The sequence below is a fragment of the Bombina bombina genome, chromosome 2 (assembly GCF_027579735.1).
Source record: "Bombina bombina isolate aBomBom1 chromosome 2, aBomBom1.pri, whole genome shotgun sequence".
In the NCBI taxonomy this organism is placed as follows: domain Eukaryota; kingdom Metazoa; phylum Chordata; class Amphibia; order Anura; family Bombinatoridae; genus Bombina; species Bombina bombina.
The window spans coordinates 1,123,900,347-1,123,920,846 of record NC_069500.1 but is presented as its reverse complement, the minus strand read 5'-3'; the positions used below and the strand labels follow the sequence as shown (position 1 = coordinate 1,123,920,846).

The 20,500-nt window shown below is 36.8% G+C and overlaps 1 protein-coding gene across 10 annotated transcripts in view; it reads right to left on the bottom strand.

Annotated features, from left to right (window-relative positions):
• Positions 1 to 20,500, bottom strand: part of RAPGEF2 (Rap guanine nucleotide exchange factor 2) — a 652,959-nt gene that overhangs the window by 174,471 nt on the left and 457,988 nt on the right. For all 10 annotated transcript variants that reach the window (XM_053703785.1, XM_053703786.1, XM_053703787.1 and 7 more), the window contains one exon: positions 10,278 to 10,445. In XM_053703785.1, the coding sequence (XP_053559760.1) occupies positions 10,278 to 10,445 (168 nt within the window). The remainder of the gene's footprint in view (positions 1 to 10,277; positions 10,446 to 20,500) is intronic.

Here is a 20,500-nt window from a genome sequence, read left to right as displayed (position 1 = left end):
CATGTCATTTTAAAATAAAGGGACAATGTACTCAGGCAAGCAGCTGATAAAAAAATGTTATTGTATTGAAAGCAGCTGTATAAACATACACTCTCTCCCTTAACCACCACTGAAAGGTTAATCTCCGCTGCTGCCTCTTGTTAATATAGAAATATTAGACCCAGTACTGCAGTATTTACAGTTTTAGTATAGGTGGTGGTTTCAAATGACAAAATAAAGGTACAGGAATAATTTGTAAACAATTTAATACACTTTAGCAGGTAAAATGGGTCATTGGTAACCCATTAAAAAGGGGAGAAATAATGTCAGCAAAATGTCCCTTTAATATTTACCCTGAAACAGTACGAAAGCACTACTTGAGCACCACAGTGTGTGTATATCAAATAGGCCAATGTGTCTGTAAATTGTGCCTTGGTACTGCCTAGCACAAAAGCTTAAAGGGACACTAAGTACAATTTTTTCTTTCATGATTCAGAGCATGCAATTTTAAGCAACTTCCTAATTTACTCCTATTATCATTTTTTCTTCTTTCTCTTGCTATCTTTATTTTTTTTTAAAAAAGCAGGAATGTGATGCATAGGAGCCGGCCCATTTTTGGTTGAGAACCTGGGTTATGCTTGCTTATTAGTGGGTAAATGTAAGCCTCTAATAAGCAAGCGCTATTCATGGTGCTGAACCAAAAATGGGCTGGCTGCTAAGATTTACATTCCTGCTTTTAAAATAAAGATAGCAAGAGAACAAAGAAAAAATGATAATAGGAGTAAATTAGAAAGTTGCTTAAAATGTCATGCTCTATCTTCATTCTCTTGCAATCTTTATTTGAAAAGGAAGAATGTAAGTTTAGATGCCGGCCAATTTTTGGTGAACAACCTGGGTTGTTCTTGCTGATTGGTGGATAAATTCACCCACCAATAAACAAGGGCTTTCCAGGGTCTGAAACAAAAATTGTCCGACTCCTTAGCTTAGATGCGTTCTTTTTCAAATAAAGATAGCAAGAGAATGAAGAAAATTTGATAATAGGAGTAAATTAGAAAGTTGCTTAAAATTGCATGCTCTATCTGAGTCATGAAAGAAAAAAATTGAGTTCAGTGTCCCTTTAAAAGGTATGGTGAAAGTTGTAAAGAAACAGAATACTATCTTTATAATTTAGAGACAACATTGTAATTGATTAAATTACCCTAGAAGGCCAGTGATCAGATTTTAAGAAACATTATTAATCTAACATAAAATATGACTATTAACAAAATGGAAATGCCTTGATACAAAAATTGTTTTTTTTAAAGCCCTTATTTTGCTTTAGACTAAATGCTAATCTAATCCTCATAATAACTAGCTGCAATGTATTTTGGTCCATGAAATACTGAAACAGTAGTCCGACTTTATTAATGAGTAAGGTGTCAGAACTGTATTCTTTAAGCCATTTTCAGTAGCACTTTATTACTAAAAGCAAGTGTAGTTTACAAAAACTCATAAGTATTTTTATGTTACAGTTGACTGAAGCAACAGACCAGTTACACAATATCCAGCAGTGAAAGCAGTATAAGTAGTTAGAAAAATGTCATAAGCGCTGATATAGGCGCATGCATGTGGACCTTGCGGTTGCAAAATCTGATGGCCGCTGTTCTGTCGAAATTTTGCAACTGGTGATGTATGCTGATGGGCGGTTTTGTGTCGGAATTTTGCAACCACTTGGCGGTGCAAAATTATGTCTGAACTGTGATGGCTTAACTGTGCGCATGTGCAGAGCGTGTGGTCATACATTCCACAGATTACAGAATACAACACAACACTTGCACTTTCTTTAACTTAGATATAAAAGTGTGGAAGAACAGCCAATCGCAGGCTGTGCCAGCCTGATTAAGTTTTATCAAGTAAAACAGACAGCCCAAAAGTAGACACCTTCAGTTCCATAAATTGTACTCCCCACTAGTATTTTCTTTTCAAAGAAAGATCCATATTTTGACAGAAGAGGACCCCTAGTGTGTGCACTAAATAACTATTTTAGTTTAGACACTGTAAAATAGAAACTGCGACGAATGATAAAAAAGGTAAAACTATATTGTGAAATTACATATTAAAGGGACAGCAAAGTGCAAAACTGATTCAGATAGAGCATGTGATTTTAAACAAATTTCCAATTAATTTCTATTATCAAACTAGTACTGTTCTATTGATATGCTTTTCTAAGAGTAAAGCTAGTTAGGCTGATAGGGGCTCGGAAGCGTGCACGTATCTATAACAGTCTATGGCAGTAGAGTTTGTAACTATAACATTGCAATAAAAAAATGTAGCAAACTGTTGCCAGATGGCTAGAGACACATGCACACTCCTGAGCTCACCTAGGTTTACTCTTTAATAAAGGATACCAAGAGAACTAAGCAAAATTGATAAAAATCAAAAAAAGTAGATTGGAAAGTTATTTAAACATTACTGCTTATCCAGTTTATTTAAGTTTAATTTTGTCTTCACAATCCCTTTAACATAAATAATTATCCTATATTATAAAAGACAAGAGTTTGTCTGAAGCCGTCATGCGCAGTTCAGACAAACTCTTGCAGCTGATCGCACGCGCACCCACCCGGCAGCACAGCTGATCGCACGCGCAGGGGTGAAACAAAGCAGCGCGGGGACTGGAGAGAGAGAGAAGAGAGAAGAGAGAGGAGAGAGGAGAGAGGAGAGAGAAGAGAGAAGAGAGAGGAGAGAGGAGAGAGGAGAGAGGAGAGAGAGAGAGAGAGAGAGAGAGAGAGAGAGAGAACGGCCCGTGTGAACGGGCTTTAGGACTAGTTACTATTATAAATAAATAAATAAAATGCTAGCTATAATGATGTATTAAAAGAAAAGACTATCTAGATAATAATGCGGTGTTGTGTTTTTTAGAAATATATTAATAAATATATAAAAAGAAATGTAAAGTTTTAGTTTTATTTTAAGAGAGAAGAGAGAAGAGAGAGGAGAGAGGAGAGAGGAGAGAGGAGAGAGGAGAGAGAAGAGAGAAGAGAGAAGAGAGAAGAGAGAAGAGAGAGGAGAGAGGAGAGAGGAGAGAGGAGAGAGGAGAGAGAGAGAGAGAGAGAGAACGGCCCGTGTGAACGGGCTTTAGGACTAGTTACTATTATAAATAAATAAATAAAATGCTAGCTATAATGATGTATTAAAAGAAAAGACTATCTAGATAATAATGCGGTGTTGTGTTTTTTAGAAATATATTAATAAATATATAAAAAGAAATGTAAAGTTTTAGTTTTATTTTAATTATGGGTGACCACATGTTGAGTTATTCTAGGCTAAAAGAGCCTTTTTATATTCTCTGATATTTCCTGCTGAGGCCAATTAGGGACGGTGGCAAACAAGCTACAAAGTAACAACAATCTCAGAGGCTTTAGGCTTCTGTGTATTATCTTTTCATCAACTCTACTCTTTAATCACCTAGGTACAGTGAATTCATCAGGTAGGCACAGTGAATTCATCAGGTAGGCACAGTGAATTCATCAGGTAGGCACAGAGAATTCATCAGGTAGGCACAGAGAATTCATCAGGTAGGCACAGTGAATTCATCAGGTAGGCACAGAGAATTCATCAGGTAGGCACAGTGAATTCATCAGGTAGGCACAGTGAATTCATCAAGTAGGCACAGTGATTTCATCAGATAGGCACAGTGATTTCATCAGGAAGGGGAAATTAAATTCATCAGGCAGGTACAGTGAATTCATCAGGCAGGTACAGTGAATTCATCAGGCAGGTACAGTGAATTCATCAGGTAGGCACAGTGAATTAATCAGGCAGGCACAATGTATTAATCAGGCAGGTACAATGAATACATCAGATAGGCACAGTGAATTCATCAGGAAGGGGAAATTAAAATTCCCCAGGTAGGCACAGTGAATTCATCAGGCAGGCACAGTGAATTATTCAGGCAGGTACAGTGAATTCTTCAGACAGGTATAGTAAATTTTTCAGACAGGTACAGTAAATTCTTCAGACAGGTACAGTAAGAGCATCAGGCAGGCGCAGTGAATTAATCTGGTAAGTGCAGTGAATTCATCAGGTAGGTGCAGTGAATTCATCAGGCAGGCACAGTGAATTAATCAGGCAGGTACAGTGAATTCATCAGGCAGGTACAGTGGATTCTTCAGGCAGGTACAGTGAATTCTTCAGGCAGGTACAGTGAATTCTTCAGTTAGGTACAGTGAATTTATCAGGTAGGGTGAATTCATCTAGTAGGTTCAGGGAATTCATCAGGTAGGTTCAGGGAATTCATCAGATAGGTACAGTGAATTCATCAGGTAGGTTCAGGGAATTCATCAGATAAGTACAGTGAATTCATCAGGTAGGTTCAGTAAATTCATTGGGTAGGTCATCGGGTAGGCACAGTGAGTTCATCTGGTAGGGTCAGTGAGTTCATCTGGTTGGCAACAGTGAGTTCATCTGGTAGGGTCAGTGAGTTCATCAGGTAGGCAACAGTGAATTCATAAGGTAGGCAACAGTGAATTAATCAGGTAGCCACAGTGAATTCATCAGGTAGGGTCAGTGAACCATGGTTGTTTGCTTTTTTGTTTGTGTCTTAACACTGACTGACCTCCCCTCCTCCCCACCAACTAATACCATTGTGTATTGCCTTTCGATAAAGTCATACAAAAAATAAATGGCATTAGAGAAAAATTAAGTTGATTAATGATAAATAGAAAAGGCTAAACCATTTCATATCTAGTAGAATGTAAATATAACAAGGTTCAGATTGGAAAGACTAACTTTAAGAGAGTGATAAGACTTCCAAAAAGGAAGTTCTAGTGATAAACACATTTTTTGTTCCTGCCTTGTATGAACCCACTTTAAAGAGACAGACTGCACCACTTAAAACTTGATCTCAAGAGCAGGTTACGGAAGTTACAGACTTCAATAAGTGTGATGTGAAAGAGTTTCCTGCTAAAGCATAGAGCAAATGGTACATAATCATCCAGGTATGGCCATTAAAAGAGTATGTACTAACAGTTTTCTAAACTAAACATATTCAGCGTGTGCATTTTGTAAGAGTACAGCATGCTCATAAAATATAATTTCACACACTTTCAAGATCTAATTGTATGCATATAGGTGTAGCCATGGTATAAAAGGACATAAAAACCAATGTTATGATTGTCTATTTTTTTTTTTTTTTTTTTTTAACAATTCAGGAAGGCACTGCAATGCGGTACTGGGTACCACCATTCATAAATGTAAATAAGTGTATTTTGTTGTCAAAGCTGCTGCACACTCCTTTAAGTGATTCACAGAGAAAAAAAGCCCTGCACTTGCAGATAGTATGGCAACAGTTTTGTGGTTAAGGGTAATCTACAGTTGTGCTTATAATTTAAAGGGACATGCCATCCACATTTTTTCTTTTATGATTTAGAAAGAGAATGCAATTTTAAACATCTTTCTAATTTACTTATATTATCTAATTTGTTTTATTCTCTTGATATTTTTTGATGAAAAGCATATCTAGATATGCTCACTAGCTGCTGATTGGTTGCTGCACATAGAAGCCTTGTGTGATTGGCTCACCATGTGCATTGCTTTTTATTCAACTAAGAATATTTAAAAAATGAAGCAAAATAAATAATGGAAGTAAATTGTAATGTTGTTTAAATTTCTATTCTCTATCTGAATCATGAAAGAAAGATTTTGGGTTTAGTGGCCCTTTAAGTGCCTGGGGGAGTATAGAGTGGTAAAATAAAATAATTAACTTGCTTTTGTAAATGTGAACCAGAATACAAATAATCACATAGGTTGCATTTTGGGATATATGACATTCAAAAATTCAATTCTTTGTTTTAATACTGGTGTGCCCATTTTAAAGAACTAGGTTTGATAGGTTACTTTACAAGGGTAAATATCTAATCATTCTAAATCAAAATATAGTTCAAATCAAACCCCTTCAAACTAATAATTTATTGTGGTATCCACAATAAAACAATATTAAAGTGATGGTAAATTTGAGACTGTAAGAATGTTGCAATAAAACATATATTAGTTTGAAAGTAAAACCACATTTATTTTTTTTAAAGTGTATATACAGGTAGCCCTCAGTTTACGCCGGGGTTAGGTTCCAGAAGGAATGGTTGTAAATCGAAACCGTTGTAAATTGAAACCCAGTTTATAATGTAAGTCAGTAGGAAGTGGAGGGAGTTGGGTTCCAGGCCCCTCTCAAAATTGACATAAGTAACACCTAATACATTATTTTTAAAGCTTTGAAATGAAGACTTTAAATGCTAAACAGCATTATAAACCTAATTAAATAATCACACAACAGACTGTATCATCAAACTAAGTTTATTGAGAACATAAAGAAATACATACAAATAAGCATTGCGGGTACCTGTGACATTTTACAGCAGTATATTAACTCTGTTACATACCCTCAAAAATAATAAAGTTCTCTCTTTTTTTCCCCTCCAGACTAATAACAGAATTGGTCACTCTTGGACCAGATATATAAATTCAGTGTACATACCTGGGGTGTTATAGAGAAATAAACATAACAAAAACAAAAAAAAACAAAAACAACGATAATGCATTGTTCTAAATATTTGTAGATTAACAGACTTAACGATAACAATGCAAAAGCTGCAGCTAGACACCTACACGATATGTTCCCCAATTGTACATGCCACTGACTGTCTATTGAAAATTTATTTCATAAATGTTAGAGAATGGATGCCTGATAGCTATAGTCCCCATCCCGCTAAGATGTAAGGTTGACTGGAGTACAAGAAATGATCCCTGGAACTGGGACTTCCAATAATTAGGTTGCCATTTCAAGAGATAGACTATATCGCATGGGGCGCTTTATAGGTTCTATTGTCTTAAAAAGCACTTAATTTAGTGTGAGGGTTTATCCCGACAAAAAATATTTACTCAATACTACCATGTATAGGGCTGAGTCCCTAGTATATCACGCCTGTCCTTTTCCCAGCAGCTCCGGCCGCAAGCCGCCAGATCAAGAAACAAGACCGTATGAACCCTAAAAGGTACATCAAGTAAACCCTGCTAATATAGGATTATAAAGAATAAGGCACTTCGACCTGTGTGTGTGTATGGCGCCTTAGTATATTGTTATAAAGGCACATTTCTCAAAGGTGCTAATCAGGTGTGTGTATCTCCATTTGCCCAATCATTATATTCATCTATTCGCTAGTGTGCCGTTTAGCCCAGGGCATATAAACTATATACTCCAATCAATCCAAGAATAGAATATAATACATTTTAAACTAACAACATTAACCAGTCCATATTAGCAGTTTAGATTCTAGGTCAGAATATAGCTAGGCAACTAACATATTAGTTCAAAAAGGTGAATCTACACTCTGTGCTATGTAATTGAATCCATTACTACTCATCTTGCATATGGATTTAAGTATGCCTAAGTGGGCTATATTTTATAAACAACTATGGAACAGAGACTATGATCTATTACAATTTAATGCTAAAACGGGTACATTATATACACCAACAAAGTTATAATTGTAAGATTGGGATAACGGCAGTGGCTTCCAAACCCAATATTCAATTCAGTTGCGGTTTGCAATCTGCAGCATGAGTCCTTAGATCTTTTATCCCCATGCCTTTGTTTGCCAGAAGAGATGAGCTAAAGAGGTCTGGTGCTCTTGTAAAATGTCTTTGATGTACGGATACCAAAGCAGAGGGAGTCCCGCCAAGCATATTGTGTTCAGTTTAACGATAGTATCTGGTAAGCTAAAATACTTGAGTATAATTTCATAGGTCTCCGGTAGAGATTGTAGCTATCGGGCAAATAAGCAGTCCCGCGCAGCATGTACTCTTCAGCCCCGGCGTCCAAAGGGGTCCCCCCCGTAACCCCCCAGGGCCACAGCTTGTGAGCAGTATCTTGTCGCTCGCTGAGGTTTGCGCTCTGTGCCGTGTGATGCCGGCATCGTTGGTGTTGTTAATCGTATATCCTCAGAGGCTATGACTTGCGTGATTTTCAGTACCTTTGGAGCCTCCAAGCTATACTGTAAGTCGCCGGATGAAGTAGCAATACTTTCACTATTTTCTTCCTGCTGTTGGATCTCATCTAAAGGTATAAGAGTCACAGAGGTACAACTTCTTAGCAGCAGATCCTGTGGAGCTTTTTCTATGAGGCGCAAGCAGAGCGCTTCAAATCTGCGCCAGTGTTTATTATTAAATATGTCTTGGAAATCAGTTTCCTCCTTGTCGGCCATTTTAGACACTACGTTGTGGCGTTTCTGTTTCTGTAGGTTCTGTCTTGTCCTTGATATCACTCTGGGTTTAAAGATAGTGGCTTGTAGGTCCCTGTAAATATATTTGTGTGTCCAGATGCAGCTGAGTACCTCGGTATTCCGAGGGGGTAGCGTCGCCTGGAAGGTGCCGCCGCACCAGGCCTCTGTTGTCCGATTCCTTACTACGGCTTCACAAATACAGCTTACACAAGTTAATTAGAACACCACAATATAGTGGGTTAATAGTTAAATCTGATTTGAAGATTTTGCTGTTAAATTACTCTTGAAATTGGTGTATTTTAAAGAGATTCCGCTGGAGCTCAGGAAAGTGTGACCGGTCCCGATCACTGTTCAGACACGCCCCCCCCAAAAAAAATTTTACTTGCATTTTTCTGCAAACAGTTCTCTGCATTGTTAGCATGTTAGATAATATTGGTTCTGCACCTAATCTATGCATTTCAATCTGGAGTGATTAATAGGCAAACACCGTCACCTCAAGCAGCTGGGCAGGAAGATAATAGGGAAGTGGCTGCTAGATCTTGTTGCTAGATAGCTAAGGTCTGATTTTTGTACACAGATTAATTTAAGTCTGCTAAGCTTGCATAACTTTGCTGCAACACAAGCGGACAGCTCCATCTACTGGCTATTTTAATTGGTGCAAAGCTTTTCAATAGCAGTCACATGACTGAAAAAAAAAGGTTGTTATTCTGAACCGGCGCAAATTGAACCGGCGTAAACCGAGGGCCATCTGTATATATTTATAATAAAAGGTTTATAATCCTAATTGGTATTGTCTGTTCCTCCGCCCCCCTTCATTTCCTCTTTTGGCTGTGCTGTGATGTATAGAGCAGTCACATCCACCCTCTACATAGGCTTTCTATGGGCTTTAAACGGGCTAGACTTCACAGATTAAAAAAATAATAAAAAGTACACATATACTTTTTTTAATGGCAAAGATTACATTGATGGCATTTGATTATTTAAGTTTACCATCACTTTAAAAGACATCAGGATTCCAAAAAATAGATACTTAAAGGGACAGTCAAGTCCAAAAAAACCTTTCATGATTGAAATAGGGCATGTAATTTTAAACAACTTTCCAATTTAGTTTTATCACCAATTTTGCTTTGTTCTTTTGGTATTCTTATTTGAAAGCTAAACCTAGGAAGTTCATATGCTAATTTCTTAGACCTTGAAGGCCGCCTCTAATCTGAATGCAGTTTTTCACCACTAGAAGGCGTTAGTGCATGTGTTTAATATAGATCACATTCAGCTCACGCACGTGAAGTTACCTAGGAGTGAGCACTGATTGGCTAAAATGCAAGTCTGTCAAAAGAACTGAAATAAGGGGCAGTTTGTAGAAGCATACATACAAGGTAATTACAGAGGTAAAAAATTGTATTAATGTAAGTGTTGGTTATGCAAAACTGGGGAATGGGTAATAAAGGGATTATCTATCTTTTTAAACAACAAAAATTCTAGTGTTGACTGTCCCTTTAAATAATCAATGCTAATGCTAGCATCCAATAATTATTAGTTACTTTGTTAGAATATATATAATAATCATATGAGCAAACACTAGCTTCAAGACAGTGTAGATTTTAGTAGTATTTTTATTTTAGCTGGAATTGATTTTTCCATTCATACAAAGTCATAGTAAGCAATTTAGTTCCTAAACTTAAAATACTGAGCACTGACTTGGAAAGTCTGAGTTACAGAATAGAATTTTGCTTGGATATATTGGCTAGTAATTGCACACAGGACATTACTGACTGCACTGAAAACATCAGGTATAAATGATTCTCAAGACTGAAAAAGTCTGCAAAATAGAAGATCGATAGAATATCAACATCCGCCTTGTTTACTGTTTACCCTTTCTATTTCAATCTTTTGCACAATTAATAAATATATTACACATTCTAAAGTAATATGAAGCAATGTTTAAAATGATAAAATACAATTGTTATAGACAAATATCTTAAACTATAAATAAATCACAATGCAAACACTAAAGCAGTATATAGACTAATATAATTTGTTACTCACCGTATGATAGCCTCTTGGTAAAGGTGGTTTACCAACTGGATAAGGATCCACTGTATCAATAATGGTTTGCCTCTCGCCTTTCTGATTAATCTTTCTAAATCTCCGACGGGATTGCCGGTGAGATGCCTGCCTCTGGAAATACTCTTCATTTTCGTCCATATAGTCCACCTTAAAGAAATAAAAACTATTACCACATTGACATCCCAACAAACAACTTGTTTTCTATTTTTTTTAAAGTTTCACAGACATTAATTGTATTTTCTCAGAACACAAGAAGCTAGTACAGCACTAGTACAGAAAATAAAAAGGATGCCTACTTTTAATGTAAAGTTTTTATGGAGAAAAAAAAACAAAAAATAGCAAATACAATTAATTATATGTGATACTTTTATTTAGTGATTTCACATATGATGTTGTCCATGAGTCAAATTCTACTATAATGCCCCTTCAAATGAAACTTTTGGACAATCAAATATGTAATAAAAGCCATCAATAGCTTTTGGATGTTAGACTGGAAGCAATGCACTAAATGTATGTTGGCGTGTTACTTGAACACAAGGCCATACAATTGGCAAAATGTAACATCCTTGCCTGCAATCGCCCCTTGTGATGCTGCATCACACAGCTAAAGAGGTTTCTTGTGCAATGCCAAACCCTGCTCCTGTGCAACCAATTGTGCTAGAGCAGGGAATGTCAATCACCCTGAAAAAGTGAGTGTCAGGGCAATTAATCTCGCAAACCTCTGAAGTAGCGAAGAGGAAAAAGATGTAGTTTCTGATTCTTAAATATGTGGCTGCAGGTTCACTCATGTGAATCCGCTCCACACAGCCTCAAAAGCAGCATCATAAAGCTACCCCAATGTGATAATTATGCTGTTGTTCATAAAGAGATTTCAGCAACAACAAAAAAAGTCTGCTCCTAGCTAAATTATTTTCTTTATCACTTTTAGTGACAATGTGTACCTCTTTCCTACTTAATATGATGTGTTTTCATTCATTGTGAAATAAATTGTTGTGTTTGTGATATAAAAAATTGTGTTATTAAAAAAAATTGTCATACACATGCAGTCCTATACTAAGGATTCTTTTCAAATATATTTTATTAGAATGTTTAAATATTTGCAACATAACAAAAAAAAAAAGGGAAAAACTAAAGGATGGGGAAACAATCCATCGATCAGATTATACTAAGGATTCTATTGAAATGGTCAAGTAGTTAAAAAATATAAACAATATTGAGAGAGGTCCTACTTGTTATAATGGATCTAATTAGTTTATAGTTAGACCATCATGTGGAATGGGCATATACCGTGGCGGCTCATGGGTTATTCAAATGGGGGTTCACAATACTGCCTCTCCTCTCACTTGCTCCGACTCCGTTTCGCCCCATCTCTCTTGATATATATATATATATATATATATATATATATATAGAGAGAGAGAGAGAGAGAGAGAGAGAGAGAGAGAGAGATAGATAGAGAGAGAGAGAGATAGAGAGATAGAGAGAGAGAGAGAGAGAGAGAGAGAGAGAGAGAGATAGAGAGATAGAGAGATAGAGATAGAGAGAGAGAGAGAGAGAGAGAGAGAGAGAGAGAGAGAGAGAGAGAGAGTATCTATCTATTAATTATTTACATAATATTGAGGGGAAATTAATAAGATTGAAGTTTAAATGTGAAGTAACTCCTAAAACCACTTGGCTTTATTTTGAAGTTTAAAAAAACTAAGGGTGAGATATCACAAAGTTTTACCCAGTCGAACAAAACAGAGGATAGTATATATTTCCAAAAATGCATAAATATTGCCATCTGTACGTTAAAGAAAAAGAAAACCTCAATTCTATGCAACTCCAGGTCTCTCACTACAAAATCTACATCTTATAAGGAGCAGAAAAAAAAATGTGAAAGCCAAAAACAAAGTAATTTCTTATTTGTCTGGGGGGAAATTTCAAGCCCTGAGTGTTGTTTAAATGTGTGTGTGTGATAAAAACAAAACAAAAAACCTTAAAGGGACACTGAACCCAAATTTGTTTTCTTTTGTGATTTGGATAGAGCATGCAATTTAAAGCAACTTTCTAATTTACTCCTTAACTTTTCTAATTTACTCCTATTATCAATTTTTCTTCGTTCCCTTGCTATCTTTATTTGAAAAAGAAGGCATCTAAGGGGTTTTTTTTGGTTCAGAACTCTGGACAGCTCGTTTTTATTGGTGGATTATTTTTTCCACCAATCAGCAAGGACAACCCAGGTTGTTCACCAAAAATGGGCCGGCAACTTTAATTAAACTTACATTCTTGCATTTCAAATAAAGATACCACGAGAATAAAGAAAATTTGATAATAGGAGTAAATTAGAAAGTTGCTTAAAATGTCATGCTCTCTATCTGAATCCCGAAAAGGAAAAAAATTGGGTCCAGTGTCCCTTTAACATAGGGATGCATGTCTTGCAAGCATAAAGACAAAAATATATTAGTTTTTTCCCTCAGTATAGAAGTATATGTTTTACAAAAATAAATTTAATAAATAATAATAAAATTAAAAATCACATAATTTAAAGCACCATTTCTTAGATGTAATAGATTAAAAAAAATGTCACTTTTATTTTGCATATTGTCCTTCAATTTGCAGTTAATTTCATTCTTCTAATTATTTATATATTTCTTATTTGAGTACTCAAGAATGATTGTTTTTTTGTGTAACTTTATTTCCTCATTACGTGTTTATATTTTTTTTATATATATATCATTAAATAATAACATATGTTTGGATAAAATCCGCAATCTTTTTTTTTTCTTTTGCTTTATGATTATATGGACTATATGATATGTACAGTTATTTTCTATATAAGGACACATCAGAATTTCTGAGCAGTATATTGTAAGCAAACCTGAAAAAGACACTGCGGCTAGGATCCCCAAATACAGCGCAATAAGAGTGCTCAACCACCAGCTACTCACAATCATCCTGGCGCCCCTGCCCCAGACGTCACCTACTGAGACAGCACATCACACATTGCTTTAGCTGTGATGGCACCCCCTGATGCTGGATGATCCAACTTCTGTGTCTGTCAGCCATCACCACAGTGGAGACCTCCTTTGGTGTCCTCACAGACACACTCCAGCTCCAGCTTTGAGGGAACAGTGACTGCGGGCAGGGTATGCGTCATCACGCACATGTGGAAGGAGGAGCCTCGTCAGCACGACAGTAAAGGCTTAGGCTGATTCTTCTCACTCGCACATCAAAAGATGTGCGATTAAGAAGGTATAGGGCTGGGTTGGGTGCGGCGCTAACAGGCACTTAGAGATAAGTGCAGAGGACTTGAAGCCTATACTTCTATCTAATGCATGTGCAGTGTGATAGATAGAAGTAAAAATTGCATTTTTTTTTTTTTATTATTACAAAACTGGACTGGAACCTTTTTTGCTGAATAAATATACTTTAAGCAATAGGCAGGATATTGCAAAAATTATATTTATTCAGCCAAAATGTTTTTCTTTTTCTTCTTTTCTTTTCTTTTTTTTTTTTTTTTCTCTCAAGGGGTTCAGGGGGTTCACGCATGCCTGTGCTCCTATTGAGGAGCCTCCACTGGCATATACAATCAGTAAAGTCCTGTCGACACACATATATTTTTCCTTCTACCACATTTCTGACAAAATTATTGTAACTGTGTTTAACTCTGAATTACTTCAGATTTGAGACTCCTTTGCTCATCATCCCCACTCTATAGACACATTTTCAATACATGGGACTACCTTATTAAATCTTATCCGACCTTATCCACACCCACATCTCCACTCTCACCAATATTCCCCAACATAGAACTGATGGGAGGCTATGAACCACAGAAAAAAAAAAGACATAGCTACTAGACTCTATCCCTATAGCACAATTACTCAGCAAAGGAAGACTCAAATCTAGAGCAGAAATATCTCAAATCCTCTATTGATCTTTCTCCTCATGGCTAAAATATGCTCAACTACAACACTTCATCCAAAAGGCCCTAAATAACCTTACACCTGTAAATACAACTATTGATTGGCACTGTTTCTATGAACATTACCTATCTCTGTGTTATATGACTCCCCACTGCCGCCCCCCCCCCCCCTTTTTTTCTTGCAGGGTTAGGAACAGCTGTGGTTGCCCTTCATCCTATGCAAGAATCGGCTAACTGATGGTGGGCTAATTCTAAGTCTGCCTTGGCACTTAGAAAAGTAGGTTGATGATTGCTAACCTTTGAGACTGACTGGATCTAACACACTCAGGTTAAAGGGACAGTAAAGTCAAAATTAATTATTCAAATTTGCTTTGTTCACTTGGTATTCTTTGTTGAAGGCTAAACCTAGGTAGCCTCATATTCTAAGCCTGGAGGCCATCTCTTATCTCAGTGCATTTTATTAGCTTTTCAGAGCTAAACTGTGCTAGTTAATGTGTGCCACAGATAACTGCTCACTCCCGTTGAGTTATGCATGAGTCAGCACCAACTAGCTGAAATGCAAGTTAGTAAAAAATAACTGAGATAAGGGAGCCGGCTGCAGAGTAATCAGAGGTGAAAAGTGTATTAATATAACAGTGTTGGTTATGCAAAACTTGGGAATAGGAATTAAAGGGATTGTCTATCTTTTTAAAACCAATAACACTTCAAGGTAACTATCCCTTTAAGTCTTATACATTGGACACTATAATCATTCATACACTTAAATGATAATTGTTCCATAAGGGCATTCAAACCTATGGGTTGCAGAATAGTTGGCTATATCACTTTAACTATCCTGAATATATATGTGGCTTGGCCATGGATGACCTATTTGTAAGACACTTTAGAGTGGGTAATCTATATTACACTAGGTTTGGAGGTCCAATCAATTACTAATGAAAAGCTTGAAGTATATGTGATACAACGTATTTTAATTCAAAAGAGAATTACTTCTATATCGGGAGCATGAGCAATAGTATATTCCTATATTTATCTCCATTTGATACAGAGCTGTCACTAATATTGACAATCTTTTTCTTTATAATTATATACTCATGATATGTGGCACAATCTATATATTGGTATTATGTTGTTGCCTGACATAACAAAAATATGTCAGAGGTTAATGGACACAAATCTCATGATTGTGCTTACATGATCTCTTTTCTATTATCTCGTTCTTGCTGTCACTTATTTATAGACACTTACATTGGAGGATTAAAGGGACATGAAACCCAAAAAATGTTCTTTCATGATTCAGACAGAACGTGTGATTTTAAACAACTTTTCAATCTGCTTCTATTATCTAAACTGCTTCATTCTCTTGGTATCCATAGTTGAAAACATATCTAGTTAGCTGGCTGCAAACAAATGCCTCTCTTCATTGGTTCACCAGATGTCTTCTGATAGCTCCCAGTAGTGCATGGTTGCTCCTTCAAAAAAGGATACCAAGAGAATGAAACAAATTGGATAAAATAAGTAAATTTGAAAGTTGTTTAAAAATACATGCTCTTTCTTTCATGTAATTGGCAAGAGTCCATGAGCTGACAACGTATGGGATATACAATCCTACCAGGAGGGGCAAAGTTTCCAAAACCTCAAAATGCCTATAAATACACCCCTCACCACACCCACAATTCAGTTTTAGAAACTTTGCCTCCTATGGAGGTGGTGAAGTAAGTTTGTGCTAAGATTCTACGTTGATATGCGCTTCTCAGCATGTTGAAGCCCGATTCCTCTCAGAGTACAGCGAATGTCAGAGGGATGTGAAGGAAGTATCACCTATTGAATGCAATGGTTTTCCTCACGGGGATCTATTTCATAGGTTCTCTGTTATCGGTCGTAGAGATTCATCTCTTACCTCCCTTTTCAGATCGACGATATATTCTTATATTCCATTACCTCTACTGATAACCGTTTCAGTACTGGTTTGGCTATCTGCTATATGTGGATGGGTGTCTTCAGGTAAGTATGTTTTCATTACTTAAGACACTCTCAGCTATGGTTTGGCACTTTATGTATTTATATAAAGTTCTAAATATATGTTTTGTACTTATATTTGCCATGATTCAGGTTTCAGTATATTTCCTTTTGCAGACCGTCAGTTTCATATCTGGGAAATGCATTTTTTAGAAATGTATTTCTTACCTGGGGTGTAGTCTTTTTTCAATTGACTGTCATTTTTCAAATTCTCAAGCAGAATTAGGCTCGCGAGGGCGCAAAATGCAAAAGTTTATTGCGTCATTCTTGGCGCGAGATTTTTTTTTGGTGTGAAGTTACGTTTGTTGACGCAAATTCGTCATTTCCGGTGTCTTCGTCGATGCCGGGTCCTTTCACAATGTTGCATCATCTATGACGCGAGTGTGTCATTTCCGGACGTTTTTGGCGTCAAAAAATATTTTTCTGTTTGTTGTGCGTCATACTTGGCGCCAAATATTTTCATTATTTTAGACCCCATTCCGATTTGCCTCTTGCCTTTTTCTACGTCAGAGGGCTATTCTGTTTTCGTTTTTTCCCATTCCTGAAACTGCCATATAAGGAAATTGATAATTTTGCTTTATATGGGGGGGGGGTTTCTCTTACATTTGCAAGATGTCTCAATATGATCCTGTCTCAGAATTCACTGTTGGATCCTTGCAGCCTGATAACAGTTCTACCAAAGCTAAGTGCATTTGTTGTAAACTTCTGGTGATTATACCTCCAGTTGTGGTTTGTAATTGTTGTCATGATAAACTTTTACATGCAGAAAATGTATCCATCAGTAGTAGTTCATTACCTGTTGCTGTTCCCTCAACATCTAATGCACAAGCTATACCTCTAAATTTAAAATAATTTATTTCTGATTCTATTCAGAAGGCTTTGTCTGCCATTCCGCCTTCTAATAAATGTAAAAGGTCTATTAAAACTTCTTATAAGGTTGATTAAATTTTAAATGACCAGCAACATACTGAATTATCCTTCTCTGATGAGGATCTATCTGATTCAGAAGATCCTGCCTCAGATATTTACACTGATAAATCCTCTTATTTATTTAAATTGGAGTATATTCGTTCTTTGTTAAAAGAAGTGTTGATTACATTGGATATGGAGGAAACAAGTCCTCTTGATATTAAAACTAGTAAAAGTTTAAATTCTGTTTATAAACCTCCTGTGGTTATTCCAGAGGTTCTTCCAGTTCCTGATGCAATTTCTGATATGATTTCTAAGGAATGGAATAAGCCTGGTACTTCTTTTATTCCTTCTTCAAGGTTTAAAAAATGGTATCCTTTGCCAGAAGTTAGATTGGAGTTTTGGGAAAAGATCCCCAAAGTTGATGGGGCTCTCTCTACTCTTGCTAAACATACTACTATTCCTGCGGAAGATAGTACTTCTTTTAAAGATCTTTTAGATAGGAAACTTGAATCTTATCTAAGGAAAGATTATTTATATTCAGGTCATCTTCTTAGGCCTGGAATTTCTTTGGCTGATGTTGCAGCTGCTTCAACTTTTTGGTTGGATACTTTAGCACAACAAGTATCGGATCTGATTTGTCTAGCATTGTTAAGTTGATTCAACATGCTAATAATTTCATTTGTGATGCCATTTTTGATATTATCAAAATTGATGTTAAATCTATGTCTTTAGCTATGCTAGCTAGAAGAGCTTTGTGGCTTAAATCTTGGAATGCTGATATGACTTCTAAGTCCAGATTTCTATCTCTTTCTTTCCAAGGTAATAAATTATTTGGGGATTCAATACTTGCAACTGTTACTGGGGGGAAGGGAGTTTTTTTTTGCCTCAGGATAAAAAACCTAAGGACAAATCTAAAGCTTTTAACCGTTTTTGTTCCTTTCGACAAAATAAGGAACAGAAACCTAATCCTTACTCCAAGGAATCTGCTTCCAATTGGAAGCCTTCTTTAAATTGGAATAAATCCAAGCCATTTAAGAGATCAAAACCAGCCCCCAAGTCCGCATGAAGGTGCGGCCCTCATTCCAGCTCAGCTGGTAGGGGGCAGATTAACATTTTTTAAAGATGTCTGGATCAATTCGGTAAAAAAATCATTGGATTCAGAGTATTGTCTCTCAGGGGTACAGAATAGGATTCAGAGTAAGACCACCTGTGAAAAGATATTTTCTCTCACGCATTTCGGTAAACCCAGTAAAGGCTCAGGCTTTTCTGAAGTGAGTTTCAGACCTAGAGTTGTCAGGGGTAATCATGCCAGAAAATTCATTCAGACCAGTTTTGGATCTAAAAATTTTGAATCAATATGTAAGAGTACCAACTTTCAAAATGGTGACTATAAGAACTATTCTGCCTTTTGTTCAGCAAGGGCATTATATGTCCACAATAGACTTACAGGATGCATATCTTCATATTCCGATTCATCCAGATCACCATCATTTCCTGAGATTCTCTTTTCTAGACAAGCATTACCAATTTGTTGCTCTTCCTTTTGGCCTAGCGACAGCTCCAATAATCTTTTCAAAGGTTCTAGGTGCCCTACTCTCTGTAATCAGAGAGGGGGGTATTGCGGTATTTCCTTATTTGGATGATATCTTGGTATTCGCTCAGTCTTTACGTTCTGCAGAATCTCACACAAATCAATTAGTGTTGTTTCTTCAAAGACATGGTTGGAGGATCAATTTACCAAAAAGTTATTTGATTCCTCAGACAAAGGTAACTTTTTTTAGGTTTCCAGATAGATTCAGTGTCCATGACTTTGTCTCTAACAGACAAGAGACGTTTGAAATTGGTTGCAGCTTGTCGGAGGAACCTTCAGTCTCAGTCATTCCCTTCAGTAGCTATGTGCATGGAAGTTTTAGGTCTCATGACTGCAGCATCAGACGCGATCCCCTTTGCTCGTTTTCATATGAGACCTCTCCAGCTTTGTATGCTGAACCAATGGTGCAGGGATTATACAAGGATATCACAATTAATATCCTTAAATCCCAATGTTCGACTTTCTCTGACTTGGTGGTTAGATCACCATCGTATAATTCTAGGGGCCTCTTTCGTTTGTCCAACCTGGACTGTGATCACAACAGATGCAAGTCTTTCAGGTTGGGGAGCTGTTTGGGGATCAGTGACAGCACAAGGAGTTTGGAAATCTCAAGCGGCGAGATTAAAAATCAATATTTTGGAACTCTCATGGCTCTTCAATTTTGGCCTCTGTTGAAGAGATAACCGTTCATTTGTTTTCAAACAGACAATGTCACAACTGTGGCATATGTCAATCATCAAGGTGGGACTCTCAGTCCTCAAGCTAAGAAAGAAGTATCTCGGATACTTGTTTAGGCAGAATCCAGCTCCTGTCTAATTTCTGCGGTTCATATCCCAGGTATAGGCAATTGGAAAGCGGATTACCTCAGTCGTCAGACTTTACATCCGGGAGAATGGTCTCTCCACCCAGATGTGTTTTCTTAAATTGTTCAGATGTGGGGCTTCCAGAAATAGATCTAATGGCATCTCATCTAAACAAAAAACTTCCCAGGTACCTGTCCAAGTCCAGGGATCCTCAGGCAGAAGCAGTGGATGCCTTGACACTTCCTTTGTGTTATCAACCTGCTTATATTTTCTCACCTCTAGTTCTTCTTCAAAGAGTGATCTCCAAGATCATCATGGAGCAATCGTTTGTGCTGCTGGTAGCTCCAGCATGGCCTCACAGGTTTTGGTATGCAGATCTTGTTTGGATGTCCAGTTACCAACCTTGGCCACTTCCACTAAGGTCAGATCTTCTATCTCAAGGTCCGTTTTTCCATCAGAATCTCAAATCATTAAATTTGAAGGTATGGAGATTGAACGCTTAGTCATAGAGGTATGTTGCAGGCTCATAAATCTGTTTCAAGAAAGATTTATTATTGAGTTTGGAAGACTTACATTTCATGGTGTTCTTCTCATAAATTCTCTTGGCATTCTTTTAGAATTCCTAGAATTTTACAGTTTCTTCAGGATGGTTTGGATAAAGGTTTGTCTGCAAGTTCATTGAAAGGACAAATCTCTGCTCTTTCTGTTTTATTTCAAAGAAAGATTGCTAAACTTCCTGATATTCATTGTTTTGTGCAGGCTTTGCTTCGTATCAAGCCTGTCATTAAATCTATCTCTCTTAATTGGAGTCTTAATTTAGTTTTGAAGGCTTTACAGGCTCCTCCGTTTGAGCCTATGCATTCTTTGGACATTAAACTACTTTCTTGGAAAGTGTTGTTTCTTTTGGCCATCTCTTCTGCTAGAAGAGTTTCTGAATTATCCGCTCTCTCTTGAGAATCTACTTTTCTGA